At 47.7% G+C, this 18,306-nt stretch overlaps 5 protein-coding genes across 5 annotated transcripts; 2 read left to right on the forward strand and 3 right to left on the reverse strand.

Annotated features, from left to right (window-relative positions):
* Positions 1 to 68: 68 nt before the first annotated feature.
* BHQ10_004811 (uncharacterized protein) lies at positions 69 to 3,598 on the forward strand (the record flags this gene model as incomplete). The annotated part of the gene is made up of 4 exons (XM_040877218.1): positions 69 to 470; positions 529 to 887; positions 946 to 2,957; positions 3,144 to 3,598. 4 exons carry the CDS (start codon positions 69 to 71, stop codon positions 3,596 to 3,598), a joined length of 3,228 nt encoding a protein of 1,075 aa, XP_040733315.1.
* Positions 3,599 to 3,962: 364 nt separating this feature from the next.
* BHQ10_004812 (uncharacterized protein) lies at positions 3,963 to 8,949 on the reverse strand (the record flags this gene model as incomplete). The annotated part of the gene is made up of 2 exons (XM_040877219.1): positions 3,963 to 8,709; positions 8,885 to 8,949. 2 exons carry the CDS (start codon positions 8,947 to 8,949, stop codon positions 3,963 to 3,965), a joined length of 4,812 nt encoding a protein of 1,603 aa, XP_040733316.1.
* Positions 8,950 to 11,611: 2,662 nt separating this feature from the next.
* Positions 11,612 to 12,430, forward strand: BHQ10_004813 (uncharacterized protein; the record flags this gene model as incomplete). Its single annotated transcript, XM_040877220.1, has 3 exons — positions 11,612 to 11,677; positions 11,728 to 11,854; positions 11,919 to 12,430. The coding sequence occupies 3 exons, from the start codon at positions 11,612 to 11,614 to the stop codon at positions 12,428 to 12,430; spliced, it is 705 nt and encodes a 234-aa protein (XP_040733317.1).
* A 601-nt stretch (positions 12,431 to 13,031) lies between these two features.
* Positions 13,032 to 14,535, reverse strand: BHQ10_004814 (uncharacterized protein; the record flags this gene model as incomplete). The annotated part of the gene is made up of 4 exons (XM_040877221.1): positions 13,032 to 13,550; positions 13,610 to 13,987; positions 14,034 to 14,175; positions 14,237 to 14,535. The coding sequence occupies 4 exons, from the start codon at positions 14,533 to 14,535 to the stop codon at positions 13,032 to 13,034; spliced, it is 1,338 nt and encodes a 445-aa protein (XP_040733318.1).
* A 792-nt stretch (positions 14,536 to 15,327) lies between these two features.
* Positions 15,328 to 18,177, reverse strand: BHQ10_004815 (uncharacterized protein; the record flags this gene model as incomplete). The annotated part of the gene is made up of 2 exons (XM_040877222.1): positions 15,328 to 17,838; positions 18,040 to 18,177. The coding sequence occupies 2 exons, from the start codon at positions 18,175 to 18,177 to the stop codon at positions 15,328 to 15,330; spliced, it is 2,649 nt and encodes an 882-aa protein (XP_040733319.1).
* Between the last annotated feature and the right edge of the window lie 129 nt (positions 18,178 to 18,306).

Here is an 18,306-nt window from a genome sequence, read left to right on the forward strand (position 1 = left end):
TTTGTTGCTTTCATGATTTTTTAATCTGTCACCTATCCTCTGTCTGTCCGTCAATGCATCTTCTCATCATGAAGATGAAAATACCAAAGGCACCTAAGAATCGCCCACGCGGAGGCTCATTTGGTGCTGCGCCCACCAGACCACAAACCGTCAACAAAGCAAACCCGGACATTCGAAAGTATGTTCAAAAGACGCTGAAGCTGGACAACAGGGAGAGCTGGCTTTCCTATCCAGAAATACCCACAGCGCGGGAGATTATGGGCCAAACAAATGCAATCGATCTGGAGGAAAACATTATTGATCTTCCCACGAACCAGATTGACGAGCCATGGGAGTCTACAAAGACATACTTGAGCGCTCATTATGAGCTTTTAAGAGAGGATTCAGTAGCCCTACTGCGTGATGCAGTGGCTCTCGTGCGAGATGAGCCTTCTATGACCGACACTCAAGAGATCTGCGTCTATGAAAAGGTATTCATCCATTCAACTGAGACATTTTACTTTGTTCTTGGCTAAGTAGATGCTTCAGGTCTATATCACCGGAATAACGCTTTCACCAAAAGGCGTTGCGACCAAGATATCCTTCTCCACTGCCCGTGCAGGGAAAAATATCGTGTGGGAATACTCAAGCCGGTTGATAACTGGATCCATGGTGGCACTGTCTCCAGCTGAAGATTCCTTTCAAACTCAGTGCCTTGTTGCTATCGTGGCCGCGCGACCCCTAGAACAGCTAAAGAATCGACCTCATCAAATCGATATTTTCTTTGCCGACACAAACAATGCACCTTTTGATCCTCAACAGGAGTGGATAATGGTGCAGCCCAGGTCCGGGTACTTTGAGTCAAATCGACACACGATGAAGACTCTACAAGTGATGAATAGTGAAGTGTAGGTCTGCGAAAAAAAAAATTAAGAAGCAAAATTTAGCACTTACTAATAGAAATAGGTTTCCATTCTCGGAACACATATGCAGTCTCAAGCCTGAAATTGGTCGCCCGGCATATGTCAAAGAGAACTCACGAATGAAACTTTTCACCAACGAGTACATTGACATACTGTCTGATTGGCCTGGGAAGCCCCAAAATAATCTTGATGAATCTCAATGGGAGGCTCTTCACCAGATCTTGACGAAGAGACTGGCGATAATACAAGGTCCGCCAGGGACAGGCAAGACTCATGTATCTGTTTCTGCACTAAGATTGTTCCTGGGAAATTGGAGGCCAAACGACCCGCCAATTGTGGTCGCAGCACATACCAACCATGCTCTTGATCAGTTGCTCAATCATGTTTCAGCTTTTGTACCAGACTACATTCGCCTCGGAGGTAGAAGTCTGGATGAGAATGTGAAAAAGCGAACTCTATTCGAAGTGAGTAAAGGCACTTCAGTACCACGCCTACATGGGAGCATTCTACCCGCCATCCGGCAGAAGCTCGATAATCTAAGGGATGCGATGGCCGAATTGTTATCTGCGTTCTCTGGTGAGGAAGTGCASGAGCCACTTCCAGCTGCATTCTTTCTTCAGCACGGTGCTATAACAGAGAAACAGCACGAACTTCTCTGTGAAGGGGCCAGTCAGTGGGCAGGATCTAGTACGGAAGCTATCAATATTTGGCTAGGAGACGCATTCACCAACCATCGTGTTAGCTATGATGACGATGGGCTCAAACAAGAAGAGGATGAGGCGGACCTAGAATATGAGCAGCTGAAAGAGCTCGAACAAGAGCAGGACTACTTGGATGACGTGATCGAGGCTATCAGAGGGACCTTCTTACCTTTACGAGAACCTTTTGTTGGATTAGACAATTCTGATGAGACTGAAAATATCGAAGTGGATATTGAAGATCTCTGGCAGATACCTCCTGGCAGAAGAGGTAGCCTCTACAATAAGCTTAGGCAACGCGCCAAAACCCGTTTACTTTCAGTCTTCAGACATCATACCCTAAAATACAATGCTGCAGCCACAGATCGGCAAGTCGGCAAATGGGAACACGATTTTGTTGTGCTCAAGGACGCTAAATTAATTGGAATGACTACTACCGGACTGAGCAAATATCGTGCTTTAGTCTCAGCCCTGAAGCCAAAGATTATCATGATTGAGGAAGCAGCCGAGACAATTGAAGCTCCGATAACTGCAGCATGTGTAGAGTCGTTGGAACACTTGATTCTTGTCGGCGACCATAAACAGTTGCAAGGAAGCTGTGCTGTCAGAGAATTAGAAGACGAGCCTTACTTTCTCAATGTCTCGATGTTTGAGCGACTAGTAAAAAATGGTGTCGACTTCAGAACCTTGACATTGCAGCGTCGCATGGCCCCGGCGATTCGATGTTTGCTCACACCTATCTATGACAGCATTCAAGATCATGAGACAGTCAATGACCTCGCAAAGGTACCAGCCATGGGAGACCTCAGAGCATTTTTCTTCTGTCATAACTGGAAAGAAAACTCTGACAATTTGCTTTCAAAGTACAACCAGAATGAGGCGCTCATGGTTGCAACTTTCTTCGTCTATCTGGTCTTGGCCGGTGTTGATTCCAGCCATATAACTGTGCTTACGTTCTACAACGGTCAGCGGAAGAAAATCCTCAAACTTTTGAAAAGCAACAGACACCTTCAGGGCAGACATCTCAAAGTTTGCACGGTCGATTCCTATCAAGGAGAAGAAAACGAGATTATATTGTTGTCTTTAGTACGAAGCAGTGAACAAAATGGAATCGGTTTCCTCAAGGTCGAAAATCGAGTCTGTGTCGCATTATCTCGTGCTCGTTGCGGATTCTACATGTTTGGTAATGCTGAACATTTGGCCGGTGAAAGCCCTCTATGGATGGAAGTGATCCGCATTATGGGCGAAGCAGACCCGGCAACTACTTGTATCGCACGCTATATTCCATTGATTTGCGAAAAGCATGGCAACGAGGAGTTCGTAGAGTTGCCGGAAGAAATGGCCGAGCTAACAGGAGGTTGTAGCAGGCCATGTAAAGAGATCCTCGGCTGTGGTCATGTTTGTACACTACGATGTCACAATTTCGACCATTCCAAAATCCAATGTCAAACTACATGTGGTAGATCTCTTTCCTGTGGACATACATGTGCAGACCTATGTTCATCAGAGACATGCGTGTGCTCTGTTTGTGGACGTCGAGCAGTGAATCCCAGTTTCCGTGGACAGAAGCCCGTATTACCAACAACGTCGACTCCCCATCAACAAGCAAACCACGGCACCAAATCTTCAGTAAATTATGCAGAAAAGGTACGTCTTGCGGCATATCAGCAATTTGCGAATGGCGGCGTCAAAGATCATGATCGTTCTTTGGCAGAGACAATGCAAGCCGAAAGTGCACAGGATATGCTTGCCCGACTGGATGCTGAAGCGGAAGCGAACTTGTTTGCAGACGACGAGTTAGAAGATTTCGAAGTTGATGTTGTTACCGAAGAATCTGCGGCAGGAAATGCCTCGGAAGCGGAAAGGGAGATGAACAGCAACAGCATGAACAGTTCACCATCTCGGAGACGCTGGGTCGATTCATACAATCCATCTGGAGGAATGAAGAAGATGGCTGTCAGCACCAGTCAGATGAGTTTACTTGACCTATCAGACTGAGTCCCAATGATATGAAAATGTTGTTAAATGGACAGGGCTCACGCCTGGGCATGTAATTGTTGATCTAGCTGGGGTCTCTGTTTATTAAGAAGTGATATCATAGAATGAACGAACAAATAGAATTCTGATAACAAACACTATCGAAACAATCAAATAACCTCCCCATATTTTCAAATGTAAAACCATCACGATGCCAAGCATTTATAGCTTGGTCTTCGAGAAAGAGGACACAAGTACTTTCTAGTAAATGATGGGATATTTACAGATCTCAAACCTTAAAAGGCCGATAACAAATGTTCGCAAATTAAATCATACATACGGTATATGTGCAAAGTTTTTGTGCATAGGAAGAAAATAAAAAGGATCAATCCGTCTCAACAAGTCTTTTGCTTTTCCATGCACCTTTTGCTCCTTCGAGTAGTACATCCATATTTCCGCTATTTTCACACATGCTTCTAAAACTGCCATCTTCTTTGTTGATGAGCGTCCATGGGTGGTCGAACTCTACGACGCGGCCATGGTCGAGGACTAGGACTTTGTCGTAGTCGATGATTGTTTGGAGGCGATGGGCGATGGTGATGATTGTGCTTTCTTTGAGTTCACGGAGTGTCTCTTGGATTTTGGCGTCGGTTGCGTAATCGATTGATGCCGTGGCCTCATCCATCATGAGAACACGAGGACTCTTGAGAAGTGCCCGCGCAAGACACAAGAGTTGACGTTGACCCTGCGATAAGTTTGAGCCAGACTCTGCAACTGGTGAGTCGAGGTTTCGGAAGACGTTTTTGTTCTCAGGGGCTGCTGAGACGTCCTCCACAGAATTCTCGAGAGCAGCTAGAGTTGACGGTGTCGCAGTTCCTGAAGCTGTATCGGTAATGAGATGGACACGACGTAACGCAACAAAGATCTGCTCATCGCTAAAAAGACCAAATGGATCCAAATTGCTACGAATTGTACCCGTGAATAGAGTAGGATCTTGAGGTACGATGGTGATATTTTCACGCAGATCCTGCAATCCTATCGTACTGATATCGATTCCATCAATCACAATCTTGCCATTGACCGCTTCCAGACCACGGAAAAGTGCAAGAGCAAGAGAACTCTTTCCAGCGCCCGTACGTCCCACAATACCGACCTTCTCACCCGCACTAACGGAGAAAGACACCTCCTTTAGCACACAATCGAGATCCGGACGGTATCGAGTAGAGTAGTCAAAGAATTGAACGGCTCCCTTGGTGGGCCAGCCAGATGGTGGCCTGCGTTCCTCTATCACTTGATCTGCCTCCTGTTCGACCTCCAAGTATTCGCGAATACGTTCAACGGAGTTCATGCTCTGTTGAGATTCCGCATACAGACGCACCAACCAGAGAACATTCTCTGTGAAAGTGACAGCGTAGGTCATGGAGAGACCAGCAGCTCCGGCGTCGATACGGCCAATATTCATCAAGACAAATGCAGCAGAAAGGAATGCAACAAGTGCGCCAATCATGTCAACACGGAAAGCGAGCCATCGGTTGGCGGCCCACAAGTAGATATGCGGCCGGTTATATGAGTCGATACGGCGATGATTGTCGATCATGAAACGTTGCGCATCGCCATATGCTCGAATGCTAACGATTCCAGTCAGAGTCTCACCAAATTGCTGGTACAAAGGACTCCGTTGTACGGATTCCAACCGTTTCAAGTCACGAGACGCGTTCAAGTAGATCGCACCAACCGCAGTGAAAAGAAGCGTGATGATAATAGCCGCAATTAAGAAGCCCGGGGTGATGATCGAAATGAGAATGACAATCATGATCACTGAGGCTAGACTATGAAGCATACCAATTGCAATCGGAGCCACATCTTGGTCAATAGCTTCAACGTCTTTGGAAAACCTGTTCATCAATTGACCCAAAGGTGTCGAGTCGAAGAATTTGAATTTAGCATGAAGCACAGCCTTCAATAATTTTTGATGCAAGCTCCAAGAAGCATGAAGTGAACCCCAGAAGAGCACCAATTCTCTAAGCATTGAGATCAACACGTAGACGAAACCAAGCAACGCGTATACGCCCAGGAAGTACGCGACGTTGACTCCATGGTCTCCGGTATCAGCTCGCACGCTACTTGCCTGAATCCCGTTCCAGACATTTGGATGCGAGACACTACCGGTTACAAAGGACGGGAGTTTGAAATTTGACATCAACGCATAACCACTCACATCTGTTGTATCGATTTGTTCCACGTTGTAGGCATTTGCCCACTGTCGAATCCATACATTGGTTGCGACATTGCCGATTTGCTGTGCAACAAAAACGCCGCCACCAGCAATCCAATAGTACCAAGGACCCATCGAGGCCAGGTACATCTGTATGGTTGACCACTTAACGCTACCAGTAGCTTTCGACTCTGTGAGATTGGAAGCAGAGCCCTCACCTGCCGGAGCCTTGCCGTCAGGAACAGGTTTAGATGTGCCATTAGCGTTTCCATTCGTGTTGCCGTTGGTCTCACCATTTGCTCTCTCGATCTGTTCTTCCAGATCTGACGATGTACGAGATGGTCCTTTGGAGCCTGGTCTCGATGTTGGCCGTGACTTCATCAGATCATCTCCCAGGGCACCAGAAGCTGCAACCTCATCGGGAGATCCTTGGCTAGAAATTTTGCCATTGTCCAAAACGACGATGTAGTGTGCTTCTGGCGCAGCAAGTGCAACATTGTGTGTGACGAGAATACAGGTACGGTGTGCCATGAGAGGGCCTGTGAAAGCCTCCCGGAAGATATGCTTCGCGGTATGTGAGTCAACGGCGCTGAGGCAGTCATCAAGCAAGAGATGTCGAGCTCGACTGTACACCGCACGCGCAAGGGAGATTCGTTGCTTCTGGCCACCTGAAAGACTGATGCCTTTCTCACCAACTAGCGTTTGGTCACCTGCTTCGAGGATCTGCAAATCGCGCTCAAGCGCACAAGCTTTGATAACAGCATCATAGCGTTGTTGATCAAAAGGTGACGCAAACAGAATGTTTTCTTTGATTGTAGCGTTGACGAGCCAGGCTTCTTGAGCACAGTATGCGACGCTGTCGGTGAGCAAGGTTTCCGGGTCGACTGGAAGTTCAGCACGATCAGTTGTTACGCCAGGCAGATACACTCGGCCATCCAAGAGCTTCATTTCACCCAGCAGAGCCATGAGAAGGGACGTTTTCCCTGAACCAGTGGGACCAGCTATCACATTCAACCTGCCAAGCTTGAATGATACGTCGACATCAATCAACCGGAAAGCATCTGTGAGATCTTGCGTGCCGGAATTGCCACCCCATGTCAAAGTAGCCTTTTCAAGCGCAATCTTCGACTCGCCTGATTCGTCCGTATCACTGAGAACCTGGTTGTATTTGTCCGTCTCATCTTCATTCAGGAAAGCTTCTACTCGGTCGATGGATACTTTGGCTTCTTGAACGTGGGCAATCATATCCGCTAATTGATCTAATGGCACTCGAAGGAGGGAGAACATCGACAAAGCTGGGAAAGCGACAGATGGCGACAGTCGCTTCTTTTCGACGACTGTATACAGGAGGAAGGAGGTGAAAGTGATTAAAATCGGAGTGCCGTACCAGACAGTAGCAGCAAAAGACCATATGATATATCTGTAGCGTAAAGACCGGAGCTCTGCCTTTCTCTTTTCATTCACGATTTCGTTGTATCGTCGTTCCCAGGCAAAGTATTTGATAATGCGAATATTCTGCAACACTTCATTAGTTGTATGGATACGAGCATCTGTCTTGGTGAGAATTTCATTCTGGATACGACGGAAACTGCGAGCGATATAAACGTTCACAGGCAAGATTAGGACCATAAGAATGATACCAGCAAAAGAGCTGAAACCAAGGACACGGTAAAGCAGAGCAACGGCAATGATCACCTGTACAGGTACACTTGCCCATAGAAAGTGTAGATAGGCGCAGACTTCACTGACTTTGAAAGAATCAATAGCCATTAAGTTGATGATAGTTCCAATCCTCGTCATAGGTGCGGAGCCATCTTCTTTTTTGTCGTCGGATTTCTTCTTGTCCTTCTTGTCCTTGGAGTCATCCTTCTCCTCCTCAGTTTCGGTGGATGCACCGGCTTTGCGTCTCAATGCCTTGGAATAGATTTCTCCAATGATAATTGCACGCAGCTTGAGGCCGACGTTGTTTCGGCCAATCCATAGGGCTTGGCCATCAGCGATGCCTTGGATAGCGCCAGAAACAAACAACAAGATAGCAAAAAGCCACGCGGCGTTTGGTGGGCTCGATCGCGGATCCTCAACGTGTTCGAGGATAGCTTTGAGTAGTAAAGTCGGGATGAAAGTGAAAAGATTCGAAAACACGGTCCAAGCGGCCTGAACAAAAAGATCCCGATCAAAGTATCGCAGCAGTCGCCAGATCAACTGATAGCTTCTATATTTATGGCGGAAATCATTAAGAATTGTACCAGCATGTCGGGATACGGTCAAGTTCCACACATCATCTAGCTCTAGTGTTTGGCGATAGCCCTTCCAAATCAGAGGATCAATCCATGCGAAAGACAGGAGAGACAAGAGACTAGCATATGGTTGATGAGGGGGCTCCAGACCGTCCTCCCGTTGAAGCAACACAGGTTTGTTTCCTCTTCGCGTTGTAGTAGCAAGTAATACCAATAGCGTACAGACGGCAAACTCGATTGACGATAGAATAAGAGCACGCTGCGAATGAGGATGAATAATCTCGGAGCGGAAGACAAAAACAATCAACAACCATTGAACACCGTAGAGGGAAGCTGTGTGGTTCCAGAGTCGGGGTCTGATCTGCTTGTCCAACGCGGAGAGAATGAATCGCACAGCAGCAAGGAGGAAGATATATGACCAGGATGCCAGTTTGGCTATGGAGGCGATTGTACCTTTGTGACCCCAGGATTGCGTGACCAAGACTGTAATACAGACGGCTATTTCCACCAACAATCCGGCAAGCTCTGAAGTCACTAGAAGAAGCTGTCCTCGAGGGTAGCTGACTTCGAAGTCGCCATGGGAGATGCGACTGGCGGACTTGTGCAGAATAAGGTCGTCCACATCTTCAAGGTCATCTTCCTCAATAGTATCCGGGTCAGCGCTTCCGTTCGCCAGAGATCTATACCCAGAGCGCAACCATTGTGCCAGTCGAGGGTAGGTATTGTGGAAAAGAATCAGCAAGAGCGAGATACCACAAAAAACGAGGGGCAAGAGAGTTTGGAGGTAGCTAGAGCGAGAGAAAAATTGTTAGCAGGCGTCAAAAATGGACACGAGAAGAGTTTCGCATCACGTACTTGCGTTGGAAGCAATGAGTTAGATCATCAATGACCCAAATGGGACCATGGCATTCTAGGCCCATATTTCAAGGGAAAAGAGGTTGTTGGAAGAAAGAAGGCGAGAAGGAAGTATGATGAGGGAGATCTCGGCAAATTACAGAGCCAGCGAGTCGTTCTTCAGTTCTTCATTTGTCATATGTAACTGTGCGAATCTTCCTGAAATAATGTGTTGTAGGAATGAAACTTGTCGGATTACTACGAATAAAGTGAGTAATGCTTGAGCGCGAATCAGCATTCCAGCGCCAACGACGTAATGCCTTGCTAGGAGACGCTCGGGCCAGAGCAAGGATCGCCAGGAACGTGTTCGAGGGATCGCCCAATGGTGATCAAATATTTGGCGAGTGTAGGTTAGGGATATTGGCTGTGTTGAAGCGATCTGGAGGGATATCCAGAGGAAAAAGGAAAAAAGAGCGCGAAGACTTAACTAACGGCTTCCCAGTTGGAGCAGCAAGAGAGCACGGAAGGCAGGAGGAACGTGCGCTAAGCCTAACATGTCAAAAAGCGGAGCTCTCTGTAATCTTCTCTATCAACAGTAACTTACTATTAATTACGCTGTATATAGTACGATAGAGAGAACTATACCGTACAGGGACCCCGCCTTTTCACTAATATATGTACATGTTTCCTGACATCGGAATTGACTCCGTGTATACGTCAAGAGTTTGACATCTATGTTGCTTTAAAGGGCGAATACTTGGGATTTGTCAGTATATGTAGAGCGCTTAACTTAGTCGTCGATGTGAATTACTTAGGAGGGGTTGTGCCCAAAAAAAAACCCTTACCGGCAAAATGTAGGATACATAACCTCGATTTTCTAGAGATATTTCGACGGCAAACCCAGAAGATTTAGTGATACGTATATCATAGAGGATCATGAAGACCTCATACGCAACCAACCGAAAGTAATGGCACCAAAAAGTACGAGATGACACAAAAATAACGACCAGAACGGGATTCGAACCCGCAATCTTTGGTGATATCTCGCCGAAAACCAACGCCTTGCCATTAGGCCATCCGGCCACAATTGCCGCCAAACTTTTTCGATATCTAAATTCATTACAAAACCCGGCCATCATTACAAGCACGAGCGTTTCTGTGAACGATGAGCGATTAGTGGGGCCATTGCGCCGTATCATATATTCGTATTACCAAGAATACCAAAATCAATCAAACTTTCGCTCTGAGAAGCGGGGTGGCTTGCTACCGCGGGGAAACTATGATTGGCTACAGGCGTTCCATGATGCGAGGCGGCGGGGCTCGAGATAAGAACTGCTGCAGGGTTAGGGTTATCATGCAAGACTAATGCCGTATGTATATTATAGTCAATCGTACTCTAATGAGAGTAGAAATGTCTCTTCTACGGCTTCGAGTAGTCGGCTTCGAGTAGTATGACTAGTTCTGAGTGGAATGAAAACTCAATTTTGTAGAAAATTGCTCATGGCTAGTTTGATACTACGACCTCCGTACCCTAGTTAGGTTACACGCGTTGCTTATCTTATGGCAGGGCGGTCATACAACTTAACTTCCACCCCACATGATACTACGCTCTTGAAATGCGGTGAAGCGATTCAAGCCAGGATTACTAATGGCATGTTCTTGATTCACCTGATCCATGCAATATAAGAAGTGGAACTTCGCCGGCAAGGAAGGCAAGCAAGACATCTACGTTTGCTATACTGCCTATGGCGTGATGAAGACACACACGTGACTGGCCGAGAAGGAGATTAAACATCGTAAATCAATATTGAGAATTCAAGACAATGTTGGTGCCTAATAGAGCTTCGAATGTAAAATTGATTACCCCAGCAAGTGACACCCTGTTACTAATAAAAAGGATTGTCTCGAAAGTTGCAATTTACGGGATGCATGATACTTTGACTCTGAAGATAAAGTAAGTCGAGTCGAAAGCTTGTCAACTGACACAAGCTGTCTGGGATCTCTCTACTCGGCCACAGCTTGTTACGAAAGATTATGTATGTGACGGGCGTCCCCTACAGCTGCATATGTAAAATACCTGAAAGGGACCTTAAGATTTAACTTGAAGGGGATGTATCTGAATCGTGAAGGAATATATGTCATGGATTAACCGTATGACAGGAGCACACAGAAAGACTCACAACAGCCGAGTAAAGCGGGCATTGGTAGGTACTTACATTCCTTTAACACATGTCACAACAGAGAAGAAATAAAATGTCTAGCAAGATGCCAAAATAGCTCGACTCATAATGATCAAAATCATCTGAAGACAAAGTCGCGTGACTTGAATATGGAAGGCACTAGCCCGAATAAGCTTAGACGCGGCGTTTGTCTGAAGTGGAGCCGTTCTTATCGTCTCGCCTTCCCGCAATTCCTCCCATTCTCTCCCTCTTTCTTCGTTCACATCCTCCATTTTGCTTTTATCGCGCCGATTTTTAGCGACACATCCTTTGGCTTGAATCATAGAGACGAGATATATATTGTCCACTCTGGCCTCGCTCTCCTAGTCGTCCATTCTCGTGCAGTAGTCAGTTTAGACTAGTGCAGTTCGACTCCACCTGTGCCTAGACCTTAACTCCGGTTCCGCCACGCCGTCTTGCCGTCGATCGCCTGCCTCCTCCGTCATCCTCCCTGCAACCATCTGCAAACTTTGCGCCCATCTACATCTTACAATCAATTACTTCTGTCTTCCTGTGTTGCCTGCGAGCCATGGCGGAGCGTATTCTAATGAACGAGTTCAAGGCCCTGTCAAAAGAGAAATGGGTTCATATTGAGGTATGTCATGTTATCATGGCAGCTACACCGTATGACTAACCAGAAACCAGTTGAACAATGAAGACATCTTTTGCTGGAACGTCGCGCTCATTGTGCTAAACCCCGACTCACTGTACTACAACGGTTACTTCAAGGCTGTCATGGAATTCCCGAAGAACTACCCATACTCGCCTCCAAGTGAGTCCAAACTGAGAATTAGTCATGTAATGGAGGCGAACAAAGACTGACTGATTTGTGCTAGAGTTCCGTTTTAACCGCTCAATTTGGCACCCAAACATCTATACCAACGGCAACCTCTGTATCTCGATCCTCCACACGCCCGGCGAAGACGAACAGTCCGGTGAACTTGCGGCCGAGCGATGGTCCCCCGCCCAGCGCGTCGAATCTGTTCTTATATCCATTCTCTCACTTCTGGACGACGCCGAATGCTCATCCCCAGCCAACGTTGATGCGGGCGTACAACTCCGCATGGACCCGAACGGGTATCGGGCGCACGTGCGCCGCGACGTCGAATTGTCAAAGCAAGATATCCCCGAGGGATTTGTGATGCCCACTTTTGAATCGACCTTGGCCAAACCCAATGCCGAAAAAGACGATGTCAAAGAGGACATGGACTTTTGGGCCGATAGTGATGTGGACGAGGATCCTTTTGGTGGTAGCGATTCATCCGACATGGGCGGCGATGACGATGACGATATGGAATTCCTCGATGACGACGATGAGGACGAGGACGAGGACGAGTCGGACGACTGAGGATGACTTCTCCTTACCTCAATTTTCAGTTTACGGCGAGCACAGCGTCAACATTTGGCTCTTGACATTTCTTTATCCCCGGCATTTTTGACGCGTTTGCATAGCATGGTGTTTCGATTCCTCCAACTCATTGCTATTATTACATTTCCCTCATACAATACCCCCCTACTGGCGCGACGGTTTCATGATTTATATGGCTCGTTTTCTTTGGATATCCTTTCGCGTTGTGCATGTATCTATACGCAGCTATCCCAATCTCCCTAAATGAAAATAGACTTCCCATTGACTTTTACAGGTGTTTCAAGACCCTGAAATATGCGCATAAGTATGTGATATTAAATGTTATGTATTCAATAAAATCAATCGAAACCAGAGGCAGAAATGCGTCTATAATGATTGAAATCCCAAGTAACAAAGCTCATGTACCAAACATAGGTATATGCATGCATAGATATATGCACCGCCACCACTGATTACGTACCAAATAGACCATCACATACGAATACATCGATGTCTACGTACACCTCTAACCCCAATCCGAAATGGTTATCATCAACTGAGGTCCGGAAAATCGACTATGAATACGGGCCGTGAGCCTAGCTTAAGCAGCGGGAGCGGTAGTCTCGACAGGAGCAGCAGCAGCAGGTTCTACCGGCTCTATTTTCTCATCTGGGATCGGTGCTGTTGTTGCCCCAGTTTCTGCAGCTGGGACCACTGCTGGCTCCTCCAGTTTCACAGCAGTCGTGACGGCAGCAGTAGGCGGAACAGGAATCGTCTCCCGTCTAGGCTTCCCCTGGTCCGAGCCCAAAACCTCCATATGATCATTAAAGAACCTAACGGGCCCCTTCAAAAATATGGGCTTCCCGCCTTCAGTGGCAGGAGGGGACTCCAATCCTCCCGCCAATGCGCGTGCAGCATCGTCCATATTCGGCAAATCGCCCCATTTGAAATCGAGGGTTCCGCCGTACTGGGATGGGATGGATGACGGTTCCATGAAGGTTTCGAGAGTGGATTTGACTTCAGCCGTTGAGAGAATGAAGATTTTCGAGACGGTGACGGGGTCAAACCAGCGTTTTATCCAGTTCCAGACTGTGGGGAAGAAAGAGGGCGCTCCGATGATCTTATCTTTGTTAGTTACTCAACACAATTTTTTCAAGGTGGGACGAAAATGAGACGCACGAAAATACGGTCTAGAGTCTCGGGATAGTGAGCAGTAGACAACACACTTGCATCTTGCATGTGGCTTCTCAGATTCCAAAACTGCATCAAGCTCACTCCGCTGATATCCACGATGTTATTCGACGAGACGATCGGGGTTTCGGGGTTCGGGCGCGCAAGAGCAGAGCACAGCGGATGCACGAATTGGAGCAGATTCTCGTACAGTGAGAACAAACACAAAAGTCGAGCGGGGATGGCAGAATCCTTGTGTGTTTCGGAAGCACCTTGTTCGCTCACTTCTTGCGAGAATTGGGATATGTTCTTGTTTGTGAGGTGCTTGACTTCGAAGAGATAAACGGGGATACCGCGGCGGTCTCGACGACCGGTCCATTGGGGGTACTACAACGGCATTAGTTGGAATCGATCTGATGCCAGAAACACATACCATCTGTCGCGTCCGTTCATAAGATTCTAGGCGGATATTCTCGTACAAGTCATCAATCTTGTTCTCCTTGCGCCAATCTTCCGTCTCTGAAAATTGCTTATATGCGCCCTGAACATCGAACTTGCGTGCGCGCAAAAACCGTCTGTACGAGTCAGCACCGTCACCCTATAGCAGAGGCATGACGTGAGGCTAGAGGCACGAACAGCAGAGTAGCATCGCTATGACTGGGAACATCAGTACCCTCCTTCTTAGGCTTGTAATAACCCTTCTCCTCAACCAGCGCCTTGAACTCCACCAACTTCTGTTCCTGCTCGGGGGTCAAATGATTCAAATGTCCCGCCAGCCATGCCGTGCCTGCGGCTTGATTGGCCGAAGCAGCGAGATCATTTTCGGCGGCGATCTTGTTTAGGTCGCCTTTGGTCTCGGTGCCCTCTGCGGGAGGTTGGTCGTCATTGTTGTCGGCGGCTTCGGCTTGTTGGTGTTTGCGGGAGAAGAAACGCATTTTCGCCGACTCTTCCGATCCGAGCGGTTCAGCTGATGGTTGGAAAATGCCCTCGTTGGTATGACTGTCTATAATTAATCTAAGGCGAAAAGAAGTATATCAGAAATGATGGTATAAATAGGAAAAGGGGACATCAAAATAAAAAATTGAGAATAATGAGGCGAGATAGTGGTTATTCAGCTCGTTGGCCAAGAGACCCACCCGGGCTGCTCGGATATCTGATTCAATCTCCGTAGCTTATTTCAACACGGGCCAGTCCAAACTTGTATGAATAGTGAGTGATATGTAGTTCGTGTATGTCTTTTGGATGAAGTTTATCTGACCAACCTGTTCTCTGTAATAACTGTTTCCTGTAATATCTTAGCCAACGTCCTTTTTTGTAATCTAGATTACAATATGCATCATTCTATGCAAGAATTGGGATCTAAACCGCACTCGGTAACACCTTTCGCAACAGTCTGGCTAGATGGTGGCCGAGTGGTCTAAGGCCGTGTTAGTATTTCCATCTAAGATATCTTCCTGGTGGACATTATACTGACCTTGTTGAAAGGGTTCGCATCCCACTTTAGTAAAACATTTTTCTTTCCCCGTCCTTGTAGTCATACTACGGCAGTATAACATTACCTAATATTTCTCATCTCATTGCTTTGGATGTAGCATGGGGCAGAGGACAACGTATTAATCCGCTAGATCAAAAGCGCTGTCGTCATTTCAATATATACAGCTAGCTATGAATAATACTGCCACTTTTTGAACATCGAACGGATGCCCATCTTAAACCTAAAAGCCTGATTAATCCTCCGTCAGATCGCCATACTCCCACATGCCACGTCGGTTCTGCTTAGCTTCCTCCTCCACCTTCTTATAATGAGCCAATGCATCAGCAGATGCTCGCTCCCACGCTTTGAGCTTGCGGGGCACCATGGCGAGACCTTCACGCAAGACCTCCGCGTTGATGCTCTGTTCCAGATTCTGCGATTGTCGCGGGTCCAGGAGAGTGACGAAAAGTGTGCCTTCGGGAGATACATAATCGACGTTGGCGACGAGCTCGCGGTCAAAGGTCTGCTCGCCGATGAACTGCACGGCATCCGCAAGATACTCAGCTGAGACGGGGAATTGAAGTAGAGACAATGTGGCATCAACAGCCTGCGCTTTTAGTTTCTGCACGGAGAATTGCTGTGAAAGTGGACGCAAGCGAGACCATGGGATAACCTCGGAGTTACCATAGTCAACGTACAGCACCTCAGCAGTCTTCTTCTCGCGATCGTTTCGTCGAATCTTGGCACGGTACCACTCGTTATCTTCCGAGAAACGCGCAGCTACAAAGTCACCGGCCTTGGGAGGACCAGGAAGGGGTGTATCGTTGGTCTTGGTCAGATGGAAAGAGCGGAACGAGTTCATGAGCTCTGTCAAAGCCGATGTACCTCCTCCAATCTGCTGCAACTTCAACTTTGCAGTGGCTGGGTCGATGTGGGTGACCATGACATCGCGGTAATCCTTGCGACGCTCAGTGGCACCTTCTCCATTACCCTCAGCCGCGCCGTTACCAGCTACAACTTCCTCCTCCTCTTCCACGTCCTTGCTGGGGTCCCAGTCGTGCCATACACCCTTTCGGGCCTCCTTTGCCTTCTTCTCGGCAGCGAACAACTCCGGACCATGACCCGATTGTTCGGCAGAGTAAGCATGAACGGTAGCGAGACCCTCCTCAACCAGGAGCTTGGCAAAATTCTCTCTGTTGACGTACAAAACACCAATGAAACCACCAATTTTGTCGATATTCTCAACGTCAATCTCTACATCTCGTTGCAGAACTCTCCTATTAGCGAACTCGTGAGCCTCGTTTCCAAAAGGCTCGGCTGCGTCGTCAGGTCCACGCGCGGATTTGGGAGCTCGAATTCCAGAAAGAACAAATGTCAACTTGGCATTTTCACGTGGCACAAGAACCGTAAATCGGGATGCTGACTTGACAAAGTCGACAACAGCGGGTACCCTCTTTTGTCTCTGCAAGATTGACACTTCCATCTTCGCTTTCTGGAGGTTCTCGGAGTAGTCCTGGTATTGCTTAGCCTTAGGAGGCTTCGTCGACCACATTCCTTTTCCTTCATTCTTGGCTGCTTCTTCTGCGGCGAGAAGAGCATCGTATTGCGATGATCGATCCTCGTCATCATGTCGGTGACGAATAACCGAGGCGTAACCAGCCTCAACCAGATAGAGAGCAAGGTTGGTATTGCCCAACACAACAGTCGCAACGTCACGCTCTTCGTAACCCTCATTAGCTGGCTTTTTGCCGTCAATGGTGACCTTGACGTGTTTTCCAATGACCTTTTTGCGGAGATATTCCTTGGCTTCGGCGGCATATGGAGCTTGGGCGGGATCGGAAGGCTTGGGCTGTCTGATACTGCTAAGGCTGACTTTCTTTTCTGCGCCAGCTTTGTTTCTCAAGAAGATAGTGTCGGCATTGAGCACGCGCCCCACAATGTAGTCACTATCCCCACCAGCAGGCCCCTTGGTAGCTACATGTCCAGTGAACAGTCCAAGCTTCTTGTCCTTGGCCGTTTTCTCCGCTTGACGGAAAGTGGCCATCTCGGCGCCCAGTAAAGTAGAATGATGATCGAAGCAACGAGCTAGMCCTGCCTCTAGAAGAAACTTGGCAATGTTGCCGTTAGGGTGCAGCACAGTGCCGATGAGTTGTCCCTGAGGCGTTGCACCGAGGAGTTGACTTCGGACCTTGCGTTGCAAGAGTCTGGCTTCGACAAATTGCTGAGCTTCAGCGCCGAGAGGCTCGCCCSGTTGTTGGGTACCATCTGCAGCTACACGAGGGGCGGAAGGAGCACGAATACCAGCGACAGCAATGATGGTCTGGAGGTGACGGGTAGGCTCGAGGAAGAGGCGAATCAGCAACCTGTCACCACCAAATACCCTTTCCACGACAGCGTCCAATTGACGATCCTTATTATCCTCTACCAACGATTTGACGTCTTCGATCGCATATTCGGTCTCGAGGGATCCTCTGGGGTCACTGCCCCAAACACCTTTGTTGCTATCTCTGGCTTGACCTTCCAACGCTCTCAGGTTGCCTAGCAGAGTGAGTGATTCCTCGGACTCGTCGCCGCGCTTGCCGGCTTCTTCTCGTACGCGAGCCCATCCTTCTTGGACAGCTAGTTCTGGGAGGGAGGCCTCGGTGCCGGGGAGTTTGACGACTCCATATTCACGGCCAGTGGGGACCGAGTAGAGGACCTGGAATTGCACTACCTTTCCAACAAGGAGCTCACGGAGGAATTCACGGGAGAGGAAAGCAAATGGCTAGATAGAGAGGTTGTCAGTACAATTCACCATTGTGTTTGTTTTATTGTGCTGATCCAAGCGTCAAGTCAGAGCGGGGGAAGTGACAAAAGGCCACATTTCAAAGCGCGATCTCAAGATACAAAAGCACAGTCATAAACTTGAGTAGCTCCAATTGCGGCTATATCAAGGGAAATGCAATGATTAAGAGGTTGATCATACCTCGTCTCCTTCTCTCCTCAGGCGGGGAGCAGACACATATGCCAAGCTCAATGTGCGCTCCTGTCCTTTGTTGGTCACATGGCCCAAGACAAGTGTGTCTCCAGAGAGGACTTGCTTGACTCGAGCTTCGAACGGCATGTTGAATAAAGAAATAAAGAAACAAAAGTAAATCAGAAGAAAGAAAAGTGAATTGGAGGACACCAAAAACGGATGAGGTGGCCAAAAGGAGTGTTGTGTTTAGTCGCTAGCGTCTGGGAAATGCGGAGA

The sequence above is a fragment of the Talaromyces amestolkiae genome (assembly GCF_001896365.1).
Source record: "Talaromyces amestolkiae strain CIB chromosome Unknown scaffold8.1, whole genome shotgun sequence".
In the NCBI taxonomy this organism is placed as follows: Eukaryota; Fungi; Ascomycota; class Eurotiomycetes; order Eurotiales; family Trichocomaceae; genus Talaromyces; species Talaromyces amestolkiae.